This window comes from Corvus cornix, chromosome 14 (assembly GCF_000738735.6).
Source record: "Corvus cornix cornix isolate S_Up_H32 chromosome 14, ASM73873v5, whole genome shotgun sequence".
Taxonomy (NCBI): Eukaryota; Metazoa; Chordata; class Aves; order Passeriformes; family Corvidae; genus Corvus; species Corvus cornix.
The window spans coordinates 6,115,617-6,134,224 of record NC_046344.1 but is presented as its reverse complement, the minus strand read 5'-3'; the positions used below and the strand labels follow the sequence as shown (position 1 = coordinate 6,134,224).

The 18,608-nt window shown below is 44.3% G+C and overlaps 1 protein-coding gene across 2 annotated transcripts; it reads right to left on the bottom strand.

Moving 5' to 3' along the window:
- Window positions 1-2,728: 2,728 nt before the first annotated feature.
- ARPC1A (actin related protein 2/3 complex subunit 1A) lies at window positions 2,729-18,182 on the bottom strand. 2 transcript variants are annotated; one of them, XM_039560509.1, is made up of 10 exons: window positions 18,044-18,182; window positions 14,703-14,807; window positions 13,830-13,934; window positions 11,142-11,364; window positions 9,361-9,468; window positions 6,267-6,479; window positions 5,636-5,711; window positions 5,265-5,458; window positions 4,223-4,313; window positions 2,729-3,124 (listed from the first exon to the last, which is right to left on the bottom strand). In XM_039560509.1, the coding sequence occupies exons 2-10, from the start codon at window positions 14,764-14,766 to the stop codon at window positions 3,086-3,088; spliced, it is 1,113 nt and encodes a 370-aa protein (XP_039416443.1). In that variant the 5' UTR covers window positions 14,767-14,807; window positions 18,044-18,182; the 3' UTR covers window positions 2,729-3,085. The 2 variants fall into 2 exon arrangements, with proteins under 2 accessions (XP_039416443.1, XP_039416442.1); XM_039560508.1 differs by having other exon boundaries at window positions 14,703-14,784.
- Window positions 18,183-18,608: the final 426 nt, after the last annotated feature.

The window sequence follows — 18,608 nt, the reverse complement described above, 5'->3', positions numbered from 1 at the left end:
TACGTGGGCGTTGGGGGAGCGCAAAGCAGCTCTGCGGCCGCCCTGCCCCTGTGCCTGCGGGCCAGGCCGCTCCAGCATCGCCGCACGTGGACGGGCCCCCGGCCCCGGGGTGCTCCCGGCCGCTCGGTGGGACGTGGGCAACTCGCCCTGGGTGCTCCAGGGAAGAGCACAGCCAGGAGAACAGAAGGGAAGGATTCCCGTCGTCTCCCTTGGCAGCGGGAGTCTTGTTCACCCCCGGCTCCCGATGCGTTTCGGAGGGATGGGGACTCCCCCGATGCCAGTGCTGGCCCCCACCAGGGAACAGCCGTGCCTGGAGCCCACGCGGGGCGAGATGCCCGTCAGCATCGCCTCCCACGGCCGGGGAGATCCGCAGGACCCCGCGGAGCCTGGATCCGGCTGCCCTCGGCAGCAGCTGCTGCTGGTTCCTGCATCCCACAGAGCCCAGTGGGCCCCAGTCCCAGGCTGGCTGCGGTCACCATGCCTGTGTCCCCACGCACCAGACAACCACCCCTCCTACTTCAGAGCAACTAAATTTTATCCCATTCTCGCCGGGATGCACTCACCCCTTCCCTCTCTGAGTGATGTCACAGCACTGGCACAGCAGCATGCTGGGGTCCGTACAGGGAGGGCAGGATCTCTTCTCAGCTGCAGGATTTGGATACAATAACCTGGTATTGGCTGAGCTGCAGAATCGATCCCCACGCGAGGGGTCAGCTGCAGGTGAAGGGGGGGGGGGGGGTGTTGCCACAGAGCAGGCAGCCCCTCGCTCATGGTCCTCATCCATAGCTGTGCTTCATTTCATGTGAGTTGCTCTGATCCCTGCAGACACAGGGAGATCCTGAGATGGCACCCGGGTAGGGATGGAAATGAACTGTGGGCTGGTTTTAACTTCTGCAGGAGGATTTGGGGTACATTACTAAGGGAAGGGAGAGGACAGTGTGACCCCTGTCCCTCACCTGCCATCCCCTATCCTCATCGCTCCCATCTCCAGGCTGCTCCAGCCTGAGCCTGTGCTAAGGAGTGCCACAAGCTGCCTCCACTGCTTTTGAATATTACTTGGGGCTCTCCAAGGCTTGACAGCACAGGGGGGGGCAATCTGGCACCGTGGAGGTCAGCGATAGAGGCTCAGCCCTGCTGAGCCTCTGCCAGACCCAGCTCATGTTTGCCCAAACCCTTTACCAGCTTTTGCTTCTGTTTCAGAAGTGGGAAGATCCTCCTGCCCCCATAGCACGTCACATCCTCAAGAAGGCTGTAGAGGAACTGTCCCACTGCACAGGCACTGGGAACATGGGGACACTTCTGGTGATGTTTTCTCTGCGGGTGGGGCAGGGTGGGTGATGAACCACAGTGATTCTCTGGGTGGAGTGTGTTTCAGGCAGGCTCCAGTGAGCATTCCCTGGCATTCCTGCTTGTGCAGAGCCCCATTGCTCAGCCCCAAGAGCCTATGAGGCAGTGTGCAACATCAGCACACACAGCCAGCAGCTAGCCCTGGGATAGCTGAGAACATCCCTTCCAGAGGGAAAATACTAATCCCAGCTCCACAAACATGTGCCAAGAGCCCAGTGCTGATGCCCTCACCATGCTCAGGAATTCCCACTCACACTGGACACAAAGGATGTGAGCACAGGTGTGCCACTCCGAGCTGATCTTCCACCCTCCCCTTCCAGCCCCCCCGAGCTGAGAAACGAGCAGGGTATGAAGCAACTCTGGGTTCCAGAGGAAGTGGTAAATTTAGTCATCGGGTTTTTTCTAAGACACTTCTGCATTTTTGGCAGAAATAACAACGTAAGGCCTTGTAAAGCAATGCCATGAGCCAGCTAATCCCCTCGGAGCACAGCAAGGCAGCAACACAGGGAGGAGAAACTACACCCTGTGAATAAAGTAAGTTGTGTGCAAATGCCTCCATGAGCTCCTGAGGCTCAGAGCTGAACTGCAAAAGGTACCTGGAGACAAAGGATCAGCACAGAAGCCAGACTACATTGACACCTCTGGTTGGAACTTCATTTGCCCACCAGTCATTACACATACAGGGTTTTACAGCCCGAGAGCTCAGCTCTAACAGGACACAGAATCCCAGAATCACTGAGGGTGGAAAAGATCTCCAAGTCCACCAAATCCAACCTGTGGCCAATCCCCACCTTGTCAACCAGACCAGAGCACAGAGTGCCACATCCATGAACACCTCCAGAGATGGTGATTCCCAAGCCTTGCAGCTTCACAGACTTACAAAGTGATTTGCTTTTAATTTGTCTTCCCCAGGCTCAACAGATTTTTGTCTCACTTTCCACACAGAGCCTTACATCCTGTCCCCCGGGCACTGCCCTGGGAGCAGGCTTGGGACCAAACCCAAAGGCAACTACAAATAATTCTGGTCATTCACCTTTGGAAAACTGTGACTCACTGAGCAGACAATAAAAATCAATTTGCTGTTATTATGGATTAAATGCAAGGCAGACAGAATGAAGAGTAGTAGGATAAAATCATTCATCCTCCAAAATCATCACTTCAAGGGAACAATCCTCCTGGAAGAAGCTCATCTAATCCTCACACCCAGATCATCAGAACTCGGGGTCTTCATCTGTCAACTTTGAAAACCTTTCAGTTAAGATGAACTTTTCCTGTTTTAAGGCCATAAAATATCAGTGCAGGGTCTTCCCCACTCTGTCTCTCTCCCAATATCCTTAACATCCCTTTTTTAATCACTGCCAACAAGCGTCAAAACAAAGAATCAGTTTTTCTCTTTTTTATTATTATTATTATTATTTCTAGCAGACAATTTACATAAAATTCCCCTTTTAAGTTAGTGATTCATAACTTCCTGCAATAAACTACTTAAGGAGCAGCTTTGGTAAAGAATGGAATGAAACAACCAACCAAAAAAAAAAAAAAAAAGAACAATCACAGCTGATTTTGAAACCAACACAATTCACCAAATTTAGATTCAAAAGAAAATCTGCCAAGCTGTATTTTCTCTGTGTTTCCAAATATTTCACCTTCCTCCTCCTCCTCCCTTTTCAGGTTCGTGCAGATGTGGGAGCTGCATTCTGTCAAGCAGTTTGTCCTGCTAGATCATGGAAATCCATCTTTACATGATTCGTAGCCCTTGGATGGAGGACTCTAAAGTCTTGAAGGAGAGAAAAAAAATCTTGATCACAATCTGCTGCAGTAGCTTGGGTTAAATAATTCAGTGTAAATGCTAAAAAAACCAAGTAAAAACCATGAGTACTTGAAATTAGACTCAGTCACAGAATCCCAGAACGATTTGGGTTGGAAGGGACCTTGAAAATCATGCAGTTCCAACCTCCTGCCATGGGCAGGGACACCTTCCACTATCCCAGGTTGCTCCAATCCCTGTCCAACCTGGCCTAGGACGCTTCCAGGGAAGGAACAGCCACAGCTTCCCTGGGCAACCTGTGCCAGGGCCTCCCCACCCTCACAGGGAAGAATTTCTTCTTAAAGGATTTCTTCCTAATTCAAGAGACAGAGACCCCAATGGTCATTCCTTTCAAACTCAGGCATGTGCAGACCAGTGATACAGACCTGAGACTGAACTAAAGCAGCTTAGAGATCACCTCAACTTCATGTTTGGCTCCTGTCTCCACCAGAGCACTCTGGGACCACAGAACAGAGACAATCTATTCCTTCCCTAAATCAGATCCCATATCCCAGTTTTGGGAAGACCAACAGGGACCTCTGTTGGCCAGGCCTGAGCAAAGCAAGCATAGAAATTATTACATTCTTCTAGGATTTTCAATATTGTATTTTCCAGCTGTTAGAGGCAACTTCTTACTCCTTGGCTAAGTTAATTCTGAGAGGACAGGACCATGTTCTGCAGCAGGACAATGAGCAGAGTCCCAAGGGATGGGAGCAGGAAGAGGAAGAGGGTTGTGTTGTACGAATTATTCCAGCCCAACTGTGGCTGAGGCTGGAGAAGGAAAGAATTAAGGGGATTCCTACAGGGACATTAAGTAATTCAATTTAAAAAGTAAGTCTGTATTAGCACCATCTGCTAAAAAAACTGCATCTGCATTTATGCTGATTCTTGGATCTGTTTTTCTTATTGACTTCACTAATGGTTTTGTATATTCCAGTCTGGATTTCCTGCTGCTAATAAAACCTGGCTTGAGGCTGAGCCCCAGGAGTTGATACTCAAGAGATCAAAAGAAGAACCCCACCACCCCAGCTAGTTCACATAAACATGGTAGTAAAAGCACATTTTTACCTTAAAATCCCAGATGGTCATTGCTCCATCGATGCCGGTGGTGCAGAATTTCCGACAATCCCGTTTGTCTATCTCATAAATAGACACTTGGCTGCAAACAGAGAATGAGAGCTCCAACACCCATTCCAGAGAGCCAGAAAACTGGGAAATTTGGGTTGAATTCTACTCCTACTCTTTCAGATGGAGACATGACTATACCAGAGCCTACACTAGATTCTTGGTAGAATGCCTCAGAAAAATAAGCAAAGAAAAGGATGCTGGAAGCTCTTTAAGGGCTTGGTGAGACTAAATGCTTTCCTTAAATAAAGAGAAATTGCTTAACATCCTTTGGGATCACATAATTTTTTAAATGGAAAGATATTTTACCCAATTAACCTGAATCAATCCTTTTGACTAACAGAATCATGGAATGGTTTGGGATGGAAAGGACCTTAAAGCTCATCCAGTCCCACCCCCCTGCCATGGGCAGGGACACCTTCCACTATCCCAGGTTGTTCCAAGCCCTATCCAACCTGGCCTTGGACACTTCCAGGGATGGGGCAGCCACAGCTTCCCTGGGCAACCTGGCCTCCTTCCCAGCCTCAGAGGGAAGGATTTTTCTGTATATCTAACCTAAATTTCCCCTCTTTCACTTTGAAAACAAACTGAAATAAATACAGTAAATAAATACACAAGGCACTAACATCTGAAATAGGAAGCTGGGATGTGAATTCCTGTTTCAGGTGGATTCTGCTGACTGGATTTTGCACAGTGCCAGCAGCCTCTTGGGAACTATGCACTTATTTGATAAGATAAGCAGTGTCCAAGGTACACAACACATTAACCACGAGCAAACAGCTGTAGCCATGTCAATGATTAACTTCACCAGCACCCACGTAAATCCCAGAAACAGAGAGAGCTGTTAGGGAAAGACCGCCAGGAAAAAGGGATAAGAGTTACACCCTTCTGGTACAGCAAATCTGAGGGTTTTGCAGGACATCCTGAGAAACCCACTGGCCATGGAGAACATTCCCTGTCCTCATGCTGGCAGCAGGACACTCACGTTATACTGTTTTGGTGCAGGGTCTCCAGGGTGGTGTTACGATCTTCCGTGGTGGCTCTTTTATCCATGTTCCGGAAGCGTTCCATGGCGGAGATATTGCGCTGGATGCTCTGTTTGGGAATGTCGAGTTTGGAAACGAAGGTCAGCAAGCCACGGTCGTCACAGTTGAAGAGCATCGGGCAGCAGTCGTGGCCCTGCAACCAAACACCCGTTAGGAAACACCAGCTCAGCATTCCCACCCTGCCCTTCCAAATGCAAACACTGACCCTGGGGCAGAGCTTTATTGTTACTATTAGCTGTGCAAAATACGGGGTTTCCTCCCCCTCCAAAACACGACAAAGCTCTACAAGGAGGAAACAGCAGACACTTACAGCTGCCACCACGCTGTTCTCAGAGACAAAGGACACGCTCAGGAGTGGGAGGAACTCTGTTTTCAGCTGTGAAACCCTGAGCACAAGAACATTTGTTAGAGGGATTCATTGAAACCTCTCATTTTCGGCTCTAACAAAAAATAGGCACCATTCCCATCCAAGGATTACTGGAAAAGTCAGGGTAGCTTGGCTGTCCTGTGGTGACACCAGAAGGTTGTAATTTGTAATAAAAAGTTTTAGTCTAATGTAAGTGTGCTGGAAGAACTATGACATTTGAATTGGGAATATTGTTTGGAATATTTTGTATTGGAAATATTGTTTCCCCAGTTACTGAATATACCTTTTTTTCCCAAATGACTCTTTTTTCCCCCAAAACAAACTGGCTATACCCTCACTGAAGGATTCTTACAAAGAATTTAAATGATATAATCTAAAATTCCCAGAACCAACCTTATTTAGAGAATATTTACATTTATATAAGCTTCAAAGAGACTCCTGGAATCTACAGTAAAACAGGCAAGAGAGGCACATGCTTGCGAGCACGGTATTCCACACAGAATCACAGAATCATTAAGGTTGGAAAAGACCTTTAGGATCATCAGGCTAATAATACCATCAAGGGGATACTCACATCATGTTTTTGGAGGCATCAGCCACTGACACAGTGCTGTCATGACTGACCCAGGCCAGGCGGTTGCCGCTGGCGGAGAAGCTCACGCTGTGCACCCACCCTCCGCTGCCCGCGCCCCCGAATTCCGACATCAGCTGCCCAAAAGGCATCTTGGACCCCCAGGGTGTGCTGGCTGGCTTTTCATCCACTTCCTTAATGTAAGCAGAGAACACCCTGCAAATAAAAAGATTCTAGCATGAACAAAGAGAGAACAAAGCTCCTGGGAGCATGGGATGCATTTCATGTTGGAAGCGGAGAGATGCGTCCCGATTCTCCCAAAATAAAGTATTTTGGTGTCTTTAAACAAGCCTGGAAGCAGCAGTGTGCAGAGAGAAAGCAGCAGTACAAAGGGTGTAAAGCACACAGGTTTCTCATAAATGCTGTTCTTGTAGTCCTCTCCCTTTTTTTCCAGAAGATGGCACAAAAATACACGTTGTCAGTGCATTTTTCCCCGTGCCAAGATTTCCCTTTCATCTTTTTGTGGTGCTAACAGCTCTCCGGAGTCAATCCTTCAGTTAGAGAAAACCCAGGAATGGCACTGTATAATTAGAAGCTAATACAAACACCTACAAAATTACCCACTTTTTAAGAACATTCCCATTTTAGCAGGATTTCAAAGAAAGAAATGTGATGTTCTAATGCCAGCAAAGGGGCTCTGAGCCACCTTCTTCCGGCTCATTTTTGCAAAAATGCCGTGAAAACCTGAAATACTGCAGTGTTTTTATAGGGTTTTTTTTTTCCCAGCACTACAATTTTCAAGATATGTTTAAACAGAAAGCCTCCCCCTTTCATCACATTCCTTCTGCATGATTCAGACATGCCACAATATGGTGTTCTTGACTGTTACCATGGAATTTAATGGGACGTCACAACCATAGGATTTGAGTCCATTGAACAGGAGGAGCAAGGCAGCTACACCATGCTACTACCAGAGAAAAAAAAATCAGTATAAATGAAAAACTATGATCAAATATTCATGGTTGCAGTCACACACAAACAGGAATTATTTTATAGTGAGTTTAAGGAAATGTAGCTCCCCTCTCCTTGTTTTTTGTATCTTTTGTATGTGTGGGGTAAGCACTTCCAAAGTGCTTATCTCAATAAAGCTGCTCATTTGCAATGAGAAGGGTTTAACTGCAGCTATATTAGGTACAGATTTTCAGGGAATTAAGTATGGAAATATATTTGGCTTTATCAGTTTAAATATAATCTAATGAAAACCTTTAAAAAACTGAATTTTATAGAGCCACCTAAAAGGATGGTTCTCTTAATGTATGGAAATAGGACAAGATGTTTAAAGCAACAGCCTTTGACACAAAGCAGGAAAATCATACCTAAGTAGGGAAGACCTTGAATTTAACTGTTAGTTAAAAAAAAATACAAGAAGTCTTTTCCCTTATTAAAGTCTCCCTGTCTTTTAAAACCAAAATCACCTCAGCTTGAAGGCCCCAGCCTTCAAAGAACTTTGGGAAATTACTTTCATTCCCACAGCCTAGAACATGAAATCATACTTATGTGGTGTTCATAGCTATAGATACATATATATTTCAGATAAATGTAAGGGGAGCTCATTTATCTTGGCCAACCACCAAAAAACACCCAGCAATTTGCAGCCTCTTGCCCTCCATTCTTTCCCCAAAATGTTTCCCACTTAGCTGCTTATTACATGGCAGCGGCTCTGGCAGATCCATTTCCTAATTTCCATCAGAACAGGTGCCCACTTCAGGTATCTTTATTTTTTTTAATATGGAACAGAAGGGAGAACTGGAATTCCAGAGATCTGTACTCATCATTCACAAAAGAGAATAGTTTTTCATGGTTTTGGGGAAGAGAAAGAATCCTAGAATCCCAGAATGGTTTGGGTTGGACACACACACACATATTCCAGGTGACCTAATGTCAAAGTCCTGAGGTCCTCTATGAACCCAAATTAAAAAATTTCCGCATGTGAAAAGTGGCTACTTCTGTAAGGAGAAAAGTAGCTGCTTCTGTTTCACATCACCTTTTTTGTGAAAGGAACTGAATACATACAGTTTATGTAATTAAAACTGGAAATAAGGCAGGAAAGGGGAGACAACTCTCCCCTCCTTCCCAGGTTCCATTTAACATCTTTCCTTACATGAAAAGCTATCAAAGGATGCGGTTTAGATGCAAGGCTTTCATTCTGAAATAAGGACTGTAATAGTCAGTCCCACCTCCCCCTCCAACTCCTCCTTAGTCATTTTTAGTACACACTTTGAAGCTTAAAAATTGCCCTATTACATAAAGAATTTAAGAAAAGAAGCTTTCATTACCATTCAAGGTACAAGTGATTAAGTCAATGTGGATTCAAGTCAGGCCCTGCAGACTCCCCATGCAGACTTCCCTGCAGTGACCCCAATCACTCAGCACAGAGCAGTTTGCAGGGCCCATCCCTCATGCTGTAATTTCACAATTAGTTTCAAAGTCTGCCCCATCCATCTCTCACACCAGTCTGCTTTAAACAGCTTTTTTTTTTAATGATCTTCAAAAATTCTCTTTTATTGTGTTGAGTTGCAGATGCATCAATTTCTTGACTCTGCTCCCCACAAAGGTGTGAGAGCTTTAGGGCCAGCACAGGCAAAGGAGAGGAAACAAGGAAGTTAGGGAACAAAAAGATGGGGTAACACCTTTGGAAATGGCCAGATACTCTGAATTTTGGGACTGCACCATTAGGATATTGCTTTTTAACCTCTAACTGGCAGTGTTGGTGTTCCACAAGATGACACCTGCTAATCCAACTTCAGCCTAATGACCAGCTCTCAGCCTCAGTACACACTGCTGTGTAATGCTGGGAAGGAACCCACCAATTCCCTAAATTCAGGTGTGAATTCAGCAGCAGATCCATGTTGGCAGTCCAAAGTCAGGACACAGCAGCATCAAAGCCAACATTCTTGAGCTAGACATCTTTCTTTGGTACCAACACAATGAGCCATCTTTTATTCTAACAGCAAGTGCAAATGGCTGACCAACATGCTCAAGCTACTGATTTGATCCAGTAACCCAAACTGTAGACAGGTATTTTCGTTTCTCTCACCTGCACTTGAAGTCACAGGATCCTGCAGCCAGCAGGACATTGTTGGGGTGCCAGTCCAGGCTGAGGACAGTGGAACGAATGGGCTTTTTAATGTGTTTGCTCACCCACCTAAAATAAAAACAAACCAAAGAAAGATTTAAAAGTTTATATGGACATATTTTACCTGATTCCCAGAAATCCATGAAGCACTCCTCAAAAAGCTCTCTCCTTGTCAACGACTAAACACATCAGTTTTGGAAAAACTTCATCTACAAATGTTTCATGTTCTCTTGTGCAATCTGTGAACTTTATGGTTAGCTCAATTAAACTTTGAAATACTATGAACAAACTCATTAAATATGTATCTCCTCAGCTAAGTCCTATTCCCCTTCAAACTAATTTTTATAATGCACCAGATGGAACTCCTTGATGTGAATTTTGCACAGGAATTGCCAGGTCTCTTTCCCCCAGTGAACACAAGGTCAGCTGTGACTGTGACACTGAGCTAAGCAGCCCTATTTTCATGGATCACCAAGTACAAGTCCTTCTCCAGCTCCTTCTAACAAGTTTTACAGTCACATCTCTTGCCTATTGACTTTTCTACTGTTTAATAATACACTAACTATAAAACACAACAAGAAAATGGGGGGACTGCCAGTGATCCAACCAGTGCATCCATCTCAATTATCTGCAGTGCAGTGCAAAGTGGTCCTGCTGCTGAATGCATCAATAGTGGCCTAAATATGTCTCAGCAGATTTAGTTTATCTGAACTATTTACAAAATAGTAATGAAATCTATTATTCACTTGATGGCCTTTGGGATGACGGTGATTTTTCTTTTATTTTACTTCCATCAGGCACAAGTTTTAAGGCTCACATTTTTAAAATTATCTTTCTTTAGCATATGGAGTTTTGATTCTTTTGCAGACAAGTGAGGCAGAGAAAACTATTGATAAGTAAATATGCTCGAAAGCATAAAGGTCCAAAAAAATCTTTAAAATGTATTTTGCAGATGGTGTCATTGTTTTTCATCTCCACATGGCAGACTGCACACAGGACACCTGTGGTTTTGTGCCTGTTTATGTAACCCAAAGTGAGAGATACTCCACACACTGATTTCACCTACAGATGATACAGCAAACGTAGTTCCAACATGTGCAGCTACAAAGGGAGAAGATCAGAAGCGTTTAGATGCCAAAACGAGAAAAATCTTAATGGTGGAAATATTTTGTGATATTCCTGTGTGAAATCTATAAACTGTGATAAAAATACATAACAAAACACAGAACAGGTCAATGGCAAGCTCAGACATCTTCTAACAGACCACCCTGGAGATGTGACAGACTCAAGCCTCTAATGACAAGAAATGGCCCAAAATAATAGATATGGAAGAAAGACTTGAGTGAAGATTTCTTCATTCATTCTGGCACGAGGTGGGGGAAGGAAATATTTATCTTTTTTCAAACATACAGTTGTAGTAAAGAAATCTTTACTCTGCAGAAATTCTTGCACTTTTAGAAGAGCAACATATGTTTATGACAGTCAGGCAGAACACATCCACGCCAACTTGAACTGCCTGAAAATAGGCAAAATCAAAGGCCTTTAGGTGCTACACCAGAGTGAGGAGGAGAGGGAACCTTTTTCCCAAAACAATAAAGTCCACAAAAGAACTGATGAGGCCATCCCTCTACATTCCTTTAATATTTTAGGAATTAGCAAAATAGTAACCCAGTTACCAGCTCAGCTGGTAACACCAGGCTCAGCTTTCCCGTGCAGACCATAAAGATATAAAAACAGCTCACCAGTCATTTTCAGACTCAAAGTAGCACACAGATATGAGTCGAGCTCCACTTCCCACTGCAAATTTGTTCTCCAAGGGAGACCACTTGACAAAGGTGGCGGCACGGTTGATCCTCAGGATGACGAGGGTGGGTTTCCACACGCCGTCCTTCTGGCTCCACACGTAGGCATTGCGGTCGGCGCCACACGTCACAATGCGGTCGCTTTTGGGAGCCCAGTCAATACCTGCAAGTGAAGAGTTCACAGGAATTACCTTTCCCCTCATGTTGTTTGCTTTACATTAAGGCAAAACAAGAGATCACCTCACAGCCTTCTGTCACAGAATCACAGAATGGTCTGGGGTGGAAAGGAGCTTAAAGATCATCCAGCTCCAACTCTGTGCCAACTCCTGTTCACTATCCCAGGTTGCTCCCTGTCTAACCTGGCCTTGAACACTTCCAGGGATAGGGCAGCCACAGCTTCTCTGGGCAACCTGTGCCAGGGCCTCGATACCCTCACAGGGAATAATTTTTCCATATATGTAACCTAAATTTCCCCTCTTTCAGTCTGAAGCCATTCTTCCTTGTCCTGTCACTGCAGTTCCTGATGAACTGATCACTGAGACAGTTATTACTGTTATGTTATTCCCCCTCATCTCTTATTCTCCAGGAGCCATTTCAAGCTGTTAGGAATACCTGTTTCTCCCTTTAGCTTTCATCAAACCTGCAGATCCCAAATTCCCAGATCCCAGGGATTGCTGCCTGAGGCAGCTCCGTGGGCTGGCCAACAGGTGGAGCTCTGCAGACTGGCCAAGGCCCGTCCACCAGCACCCTCCAAACCTCTTGACTTCAGCAAGATCCCTCTCAACAGCTGAAACCCAGCAATTCTAAAACTGCACAACATCTAGCAACGTTGTGTGCTTGCTGCCAGACTGCAGACATGATCTAAAGTTTAGATAACAGGGTTTTTTTGGTTAGATGTTATCAATCTTTATGTACTGACACAATCCTTACAGTTTTTCCGTGCCTATTTAACCTGTGTCATGAGAAAGGTTTACCAAAAGAAAAAACTCAAGTTCAAAGAATAAAATAAAATCTTTGATAAGGCTGCCATTGCTTTTTTCCCCTCCTAGGCAACGAAGGATGCCTTTGCCAATTGGAAAGTCTTATGGGAACATTATTTTTCATCTTTTCTCTAGCATCCTTTGAGATGCAGATTGCAATCCTCAACTCTCCTGCCACCAATTATATGTCAGTGGTTTTCCATTACTACATTCAGTATTAAAAACATCTCTTAAGCTCACAAACTGAAAATGGATAAAAGCGATGGAAAGAATGTGTACTAATGTTATATTGTTCATATAGTGTTACCTCGAAACAGGTTTATGCTTAAAAAGTGCAGAGCTTAGTAGCCTGAAACCACAGTTACAGAAGTTCTAGCACTGCCTTTGAAAGAGGGACCATCCTGCCTCTCTTTCCTTCTCTTGTTCACCCATCTCCTCCCACCTGTTCTGATCTATTCCAAGTTTAGATTTTTAGTTTAGCCGAAAACTAAGCCAAGAGAGAGAATAAAGCTCTTCCTGTGAGTGAGCAGAGGCAGCTCACCACAAACCTTAGTCAAGAGAAGGACCTTGTCCCCTGTGATCAGGGGCTGGAGTGGCAGCAGCTGACTCACTCCTGTCAGGGGTTACAAGCAGTTTGATCAGTGGATCTCCTGTGTGTAACCATAGCTTAACTCCACTCTTTACAACCACCACAGTGTTTTGTACTCCAAAGGTACACACCGTGCAGGAAAGCAGAGAGAGCTCTTTTCCCAAGTCATGAATATTTGGCTTCTAATGCTAACAGGTACAAGTAAAATGCAAAGAAATGTCTTTGAGGGAAACACTTCCTTTGTAAATGCAGCCTAAGCAACTCTTCACGAAGGAGCAGGGACAGTTGTGCTCTTGGACAGCAAAAATTGTTGCTACAAAATGCTGCTGCGCAGATACTTCTGCCCATTAGTGAGCTGAGAACAGAATTTGCTGCTTTGGGCAAGTGCTTGTATTAATTGTTTTCATTTTCTTAAATAATAAAGCCCTTTTAAAAATATCACCATGAAAAAAAATCCCCCATAATACAAAAGACTGCCACAGGATAATCACATTTTTTAAAATAACACCTTGTTATTTTATATAACTCATCGTGGCAGCTCTTCTTTATTTTCATTGTGGATATACAGATACTCTGGGCCTGCAATAAATGTGCTCACTGGGTCTAAGTCCAGGACTGGCCACTTCAATGTTTATACAGTCCCTAAAAAAGGGTATTTATTGTTGTTGGAAACCACAAAGCAATGCTGCAGTCATATACTTGATGAAATTTTAGTACTGGCACTTGAAAGGGAGCAGCATGCATCACTGTGACACAACCAGATTACTTCAGCAGACTGAAAATGTGTTCTCATTATGTCATTATAGATGAAAAATAAGCCATAGATAAGAAAAAATGGCTCAGTAACTCCACTGAAATGTCTGGAAATGAGATAGGGCTTTTCTTTCTAACATTCACTGCATGCAGTTCAGAAAACTGCTGCAAGGCTCTCTCTAAGTGGGAATGCCAACCTATAAAAAGATCTATTTACTCAATGCTTGCAGATTTCCTGCTCAGAATCTCAACTGGGGAAAACAGAGGAGGTTGGAAAACTTCATGTCTGGCTCAGCACAATCTCACCTGTAATGTGTCCATTGTGTTCCTTCAGCTCGTGAGCCTTCACCCACTGGTTCCCACTCTTCTTGTAGATGTGCACTTCATGGTTATTAGGGCTAATGGCAATCTCTTGAAAGAAGAAATAAAACAATCCAATTGTACAGAAGGTTTTTTAATACCAAATGCTATATTTGGAAAGACCTTCCACATCTAAAAACCTCTATTTGCAAATTTGAGAGCATGACATGGGCTTCGTTAAAAAAAGGGACAAAATCCCTGGAAAATCTCCAAAAATTATGGACATAGAATCATGGAATGGTTTGGGATGGAAGGGACCTTAAAGATCGTCCAGTTCCAAACCCCTGCCGTGGGCAGGGACACCTTCCACTATCTCAGGTTGTTCCAAGCCCTGTCCAGCCTGGCCTTGGACACTTCCAGGGATCCAGGGGCAGCCACAGCTTTTCTGGGCACCCTGTGCCAGGGCCTCACCACCCTCACAGGGAAGAATTCCGTCCCAATATCCCATCTAACCCTGCCCTCTGGCAGTTTGATATTGGTACACATACCACGGTCATGAGTACTCTGCACAGGAAGACAACACATTTGGAACACAACAATCCACAACACAGAAAACTTGGCCAAGAGGCAAAGCTCTGTGGAACAGCAGAAGACTCAATTACCTCCTATGACAGAGTTCCAGCAACAGGTTTAGAAAAGCTCCGATTTGGAAGACGTGCTTTTTGGATCGTAAGTGGAACATTTAATAGGTAGAACTACGTATCTGACCATACCTTCCCTGAATGTGACCCAGAACATCACCAGATCAAAAACTGTCAGCAGAAAGAAAATAGCAATTGAAAAAACAAAATTAAAAATGAAAATGAACCTATTACTTACGAGTACGGTCTCTGTTCCAGGCATGGCAGGTGATTGGCTCCAGCAGGAACTGATGTAGAGACATTCCGAGTTAAAGAGATTCCTATGTTGTAAAAAGTGAAAAGGCTGAAAGATGTAAAATTGAAAACAAAATGCTTCAAAATGAGAGAAGTAATAAAACAAAGTTAGCCTTCAACATTTACCAAGCATCCTTCAGTGCGGTTTTACAATTTATTTACAGACCACAACTTAATAAATATGTTAGGGCTGCTCAAGAGATGCCTGTGTCACACCCCCAGATATTTTCAGTAGGATGATGGATTTTCATTGTCCTGCTTACTTTAGCTAAGTGCAACTGCCCTAAAAGCCAGATACACTTGCTTCTTTGTGTATCCTCACAGACAAGAGAGCAGGTCCTCAAGAAATCTAATAAATCTATTAATTTTACTATGGAAATAGAATAATTTAAAAAATAAATATCTAGGACAAAGCTCAGTGAACTGATTCTAAATCCTGACTTGTATCCAGTACAACAAAATCTTTCAGTAGGCCAAACTGATGTGTAACTGTGATCTACTGATGTATTATTTGACATTATATGCATGAACCATTTATATGCATCCTAGGGAAAAATTATTAAGATTAGTAATTAACTAATTTGTAATTTCTTCAAATTAATTCTAGCACTGAACTGTTTGATAGTCAGGGCTTTTGCCCCATGAGACTCAAACACTACAAGAACAAGCTGCATCACTGTAGTTTGTGAGTATTTTGCTTAAAAAAAGCTAAATTCCTACTTTTTTCTTTTAACTTATGGCTGTTAAAAGAGACAGTGCTGAACATCTCCAATTAAAGGCACATCCATCCACAGACAAAGCTGTTTACAATGTTTTTATTATGTTATCTTCCATCCATTTATGCTGCCCTTGGTTAATACAGGACATCGAATAGTGTATTTTTGAAATTAAAAGAGTTTAAACATTAAACTATTTTAGGTATTAAAATATTTTAGGTATTAAAATATAGTATTCTATGTCCTGTATTAACCAGGGCAGCATAAATGGATGGAAGATAATATCATAAGAACTCATGGTCACCTGTAATAATAAAAATGTGCACAGTTCAATACATCCAACTTGGATTTGTCAATTCCTTTAATATATTTCACTAATTTTCACAGCAATTTACTACTGCCTGATGGATCAAAGCATTTTTACCCCCACATATCCATCTTAAAAGAACTATCTCCATGATGTCATTCCAAGACATCCACACCCATTATAGCCTGGAATTACAACATACCCAAGTATGGCCATGTTAGCAGAGGGTGGAGACTTCAGGACAAGGTAGGAATTTGGAAGCAAACAGGAAATGAATATCAAATCCAACAGAAACTCAGGAGTGAAAGAAGGATGAGTACGCTCTTACGGAGCCTCAGGAATTACCATCACACCAACAGTTTTACAAATATCTTGGAAGTGCTGAATCTTGGAGCATAGGTGAGACAGTATTTCACCAACGCAAGTAACTGGAGAGAGTTTTTATTTTATTTTTTTGTTTAAGGAAATCAAGTACTGTTATTCTAAAAATAGGCGAATTACAGTTGCATTTCAAATGTACTTCAAATACAACTTTTAACAATATGAGCTTTAGGTCCAGCTCACAATTTTAACCATCATGATTTCAATGGTTCTTATAATAACCACATACCAATCAAACAAAGTATTAAATACACACAGTCCTAGGCAAAATAATTAATTATTTTTTGTTAATGAGAAAATGTTGACATAATCTGGGTTACCTCTGCCCTTGGACATCCATCACTTGAGATTCCACATGTGAATATAAGCAAAACACAACTGCAAAGTGCTTTTTCTAGGATCTTGCTTTAGCTCATGCCAACATTCAGTAGCAGCACATTTCCATATACAGGAAAAGTTCAAGAGCTGCTCCACCAACAAGGAATGCTCAGCCTTTGCTACTCTCTCCGAAATAAAATGTAAAAATATCCAGTCTCCTCTCCCCAAGGAATGCAGCTATTTTGAAACACTTCCTAATACAACTGTGGTATTTTATTCACAGATTGGCATTACATATAAAATACAGTCTCATCCTAACTCCTATTCAGGTATTTTTACTTAGCTATTCCCAAAACCATCCCAAAGTTGTATGATCCATTCCTTCCCATTGATTCAGTTACTTGAGCTCCATAACTGGCTACAAGTGACCGTTTTCCATTTTGGTTTGGTTACAAACCTACAAAAGACAATAGTGATGATAACCTCAAAAAGCAGTGCTATTTCTGTGTCCTCATAGGTACAGTGATATTTTCTTTGGGAAGATAAATCTTAAAGAAGTTTTCCAGTTATATTTTTTCCAGTTATATTATTCCTTACTAATACACAGACAAAATCCAACTCATATTTCACTAGGGAAAATGCCACTGGCTTTACAATTTTTGACAAATTAATAACCTCAAAGCCTTCCTGTCATACAACCTCAGAATCTCACATGGGAAAGATACTGGTATGACTTTGTTAACAAGTACTTAATGCAACTCTCTCTGAGTTTTATTTCAAATGGAAAGCAACCGACTTGGAGTTTCAAAAAAATATTTTAAAATGAAGAAAAAAAAGGGAAATCTTGCACCTATGCAGAGCAGGAGTTCATTCAGTACAAGGCCTGAAAGGATCGAGGTTGGGATGTACAGGACTCGGCTGCTGTCACCTCTCAGTGGAGTGAGAAATATGTGGTGGAAGCTCATCCGTGGACAAGGAACCAGCCAGGATATGGACTCAGAAGTGGAGATGGAATGTGTGTATGTGTGTGACAGCGAGAAAGGGATCTTTTTAGTCCTTGCCTAGTCTCAGAGCACCTACACCACTTCCAAACACCTGGAAGCGAAGCACCTGTGATTAAGGACAGCCTCCTACCACTGTCACTCCCTCCCAAGTCACTCAGCGCAGATTTCCCGGGGGGGGGTGACTCCTCTCGGGCACCTTCTGCCACAGGACACCGTTAGCAGGATAAAGCCGCCGGATGGGGATGGATTGTGGGCTGCGGCCCTGCCAACACAGGGGCACGGCGGGGGATACGCGGAGGCTGTAGGGGGTACAGCGGGGGATATGGGGGGGGGGGGGGGGGGCACGGCGGGGGATATGGGGGGCACCTCCTCGTCCCCGCCTCTTCCCGGCCCTTCAGGGCGATGGGGTGAGCGGTGCCCATCGCCTCACCCTCAGCAGGACGTCCCCAGCCCCTCGGGGCAGCGATGCTGCGGTGCCTCCCCCTCGCCCTCCCCTCACGCCGGCGGGTCCGCAGGCTGTCCCCGCCCACCGCCCATCGCTGCCGTGGCCGGGACTCACCTGAGGCGGCGGGGGCGGAGCGGGACTCGCGGACTCTGGGCAGTCAACGCGACTCCGCTCCGGCGGCGGGAGAGGCCGAGCGGGCCCGGCTCTGACACGGGCGGCAGGAAACGCGCTCCGCGCCTGCGCCGCCAGCGCCTCCCCACACAAAGGGCGGAGCGGCGCCTGCGCGGCCCCTCAGGGCGGGGCGGGAGGCTCTGGGAATTAAGGAATTGACCCGGTAAGGAGTGACCTTTAAGGTCATAAAATCCGTCTGTCAATCTACCCCCGCCACTGTGACCCCCTAAACCACATCACCCAGCCGCCTCTTAAACGCCTCCGGGGTGGCGAGGCCATCACCTACCTGGGCAAGCTGTTCCAATGTCTGACCACCCAAACAGTGAAAAAAGTTTCCGACATCGAACCTGACTCTCCAGTGCCTCAGCTTAAGGCCATTTCTTTCAGTCCTCTCACTGCAGGCACGGTAGAAAAGACTGGATCGCACCTCAATACACTCCCCTTTCAGGTCTACTACTGTAGTCAGCCTGGAGGACAAGGAAGGAAAAAAAGACGGAAAAAAAGGAAG

Coding starts and splice junctions, on each gene's coding strand:
- ARPC1A (XM_039560509.1), bottom strand. CDS start 14,766: ATGTCTCTACATCAGTTCCTGCTGGAGCCAATCACCTGCCATGCCTGG. Junction 13,935..14,702: donor CTGGAACAGAGACCGTACTC/GTAAGTAATAGG, acceptor TCTTCTTTCAAG/AGATTGCCATTAGCCCTAAT. Junction 3,125..4,222: donor TGACCATCTGGGATTTTAAG/GTAAAAATGTGC, acceptor CTCTCCTTCAAG/ACTTTAGAGTCCTCCATCCA.